The sequence below is a fragment of the Fulmarus glacialis genome, unplaced genomic scaffold (assembly GCF_000690835.1).
Source record: "Fulmarus glacialis isolate BGI_N327 unplaced genomic scaffold, ASM69083v1 scaffold21607, whole genome shotgun sequence".
Taxonomy (NCBI): Eukaryota; Metazoa; Chordata; class Aves; order Procellariiformes; family Procellariidae; genus Fulmarus; species Fulmarus glacialis.
In genome coordinates this window covers 2,454-2,892 of record NW_009221535.1, presented here as the reverse complement: position 1 = coordinate 2,892, position 439 = coordinate 2,454, and the positions used below count along the sequence as shown (strand labels likewise).

General features: G+C 68.6%; 1 protein-coding gene across 1 annotated transcript in view; it reads left to right on the top strand.

Annotated features, from left to right (window-relative positions):
• Positions 1–359, top strand: part of LOC104079206 (vacuolar protein sorting-associated protein 37C-like) — a 2,220-nt gene extending 1,861 nt beyond the window's left edge. Inside the window, 2 exon segments of the mRNA XM_009581155.1 lie at positions 16–58; positions 214–359. Of these exon segments, the coding sequence (XP_009579450.1) occupies positions 16–58; positions 214–359 (189 nt within the window).
• The last annotated feature ends 80 nt before the right edge of the window (positions 360–439 follow it).

Sequence of the window (439 nt, the reverse complement as noted above, 5' to 3'; positions counted from 1 at the left end):
ATACGCCCCCTCCAGCTCCGGGATCCCCGCCAGCGCAGGCTGCCGACGCCGCGCCGGGGTATCCCAAACCCCCCTCGGGAGGCTCGTCTCCAGCGCCGGGCTATTCCTGGTCTCCATCCAGGGGCCCGCCTCAGCCCCCACCATTTCCTGGCTCTCACCCCTCTCCTCCGCCGCCCAGACCCGGGAACCCTCCCTACCTCCCCCCTGGGGCAGGGAGACCGCAGTGCCCCTACCCAACCCAGCCCCCTCTCCCTAGTTTCCCCATCCCCCCGCAGCCTCCCTATCCTCCTGGACCGCCCCCACCCTTTGGGTACCCCCTGCCTCCAAACCCTCAGCGCCCTGCTTGGCCTGGCTACTGAATCGGGACTCCCGGGGAGCATCCTCTGCTGCTCCCTCCTCTTTTTGTGGACTGAGGAAGAAGAGCAAGCCCAGAGCGTTG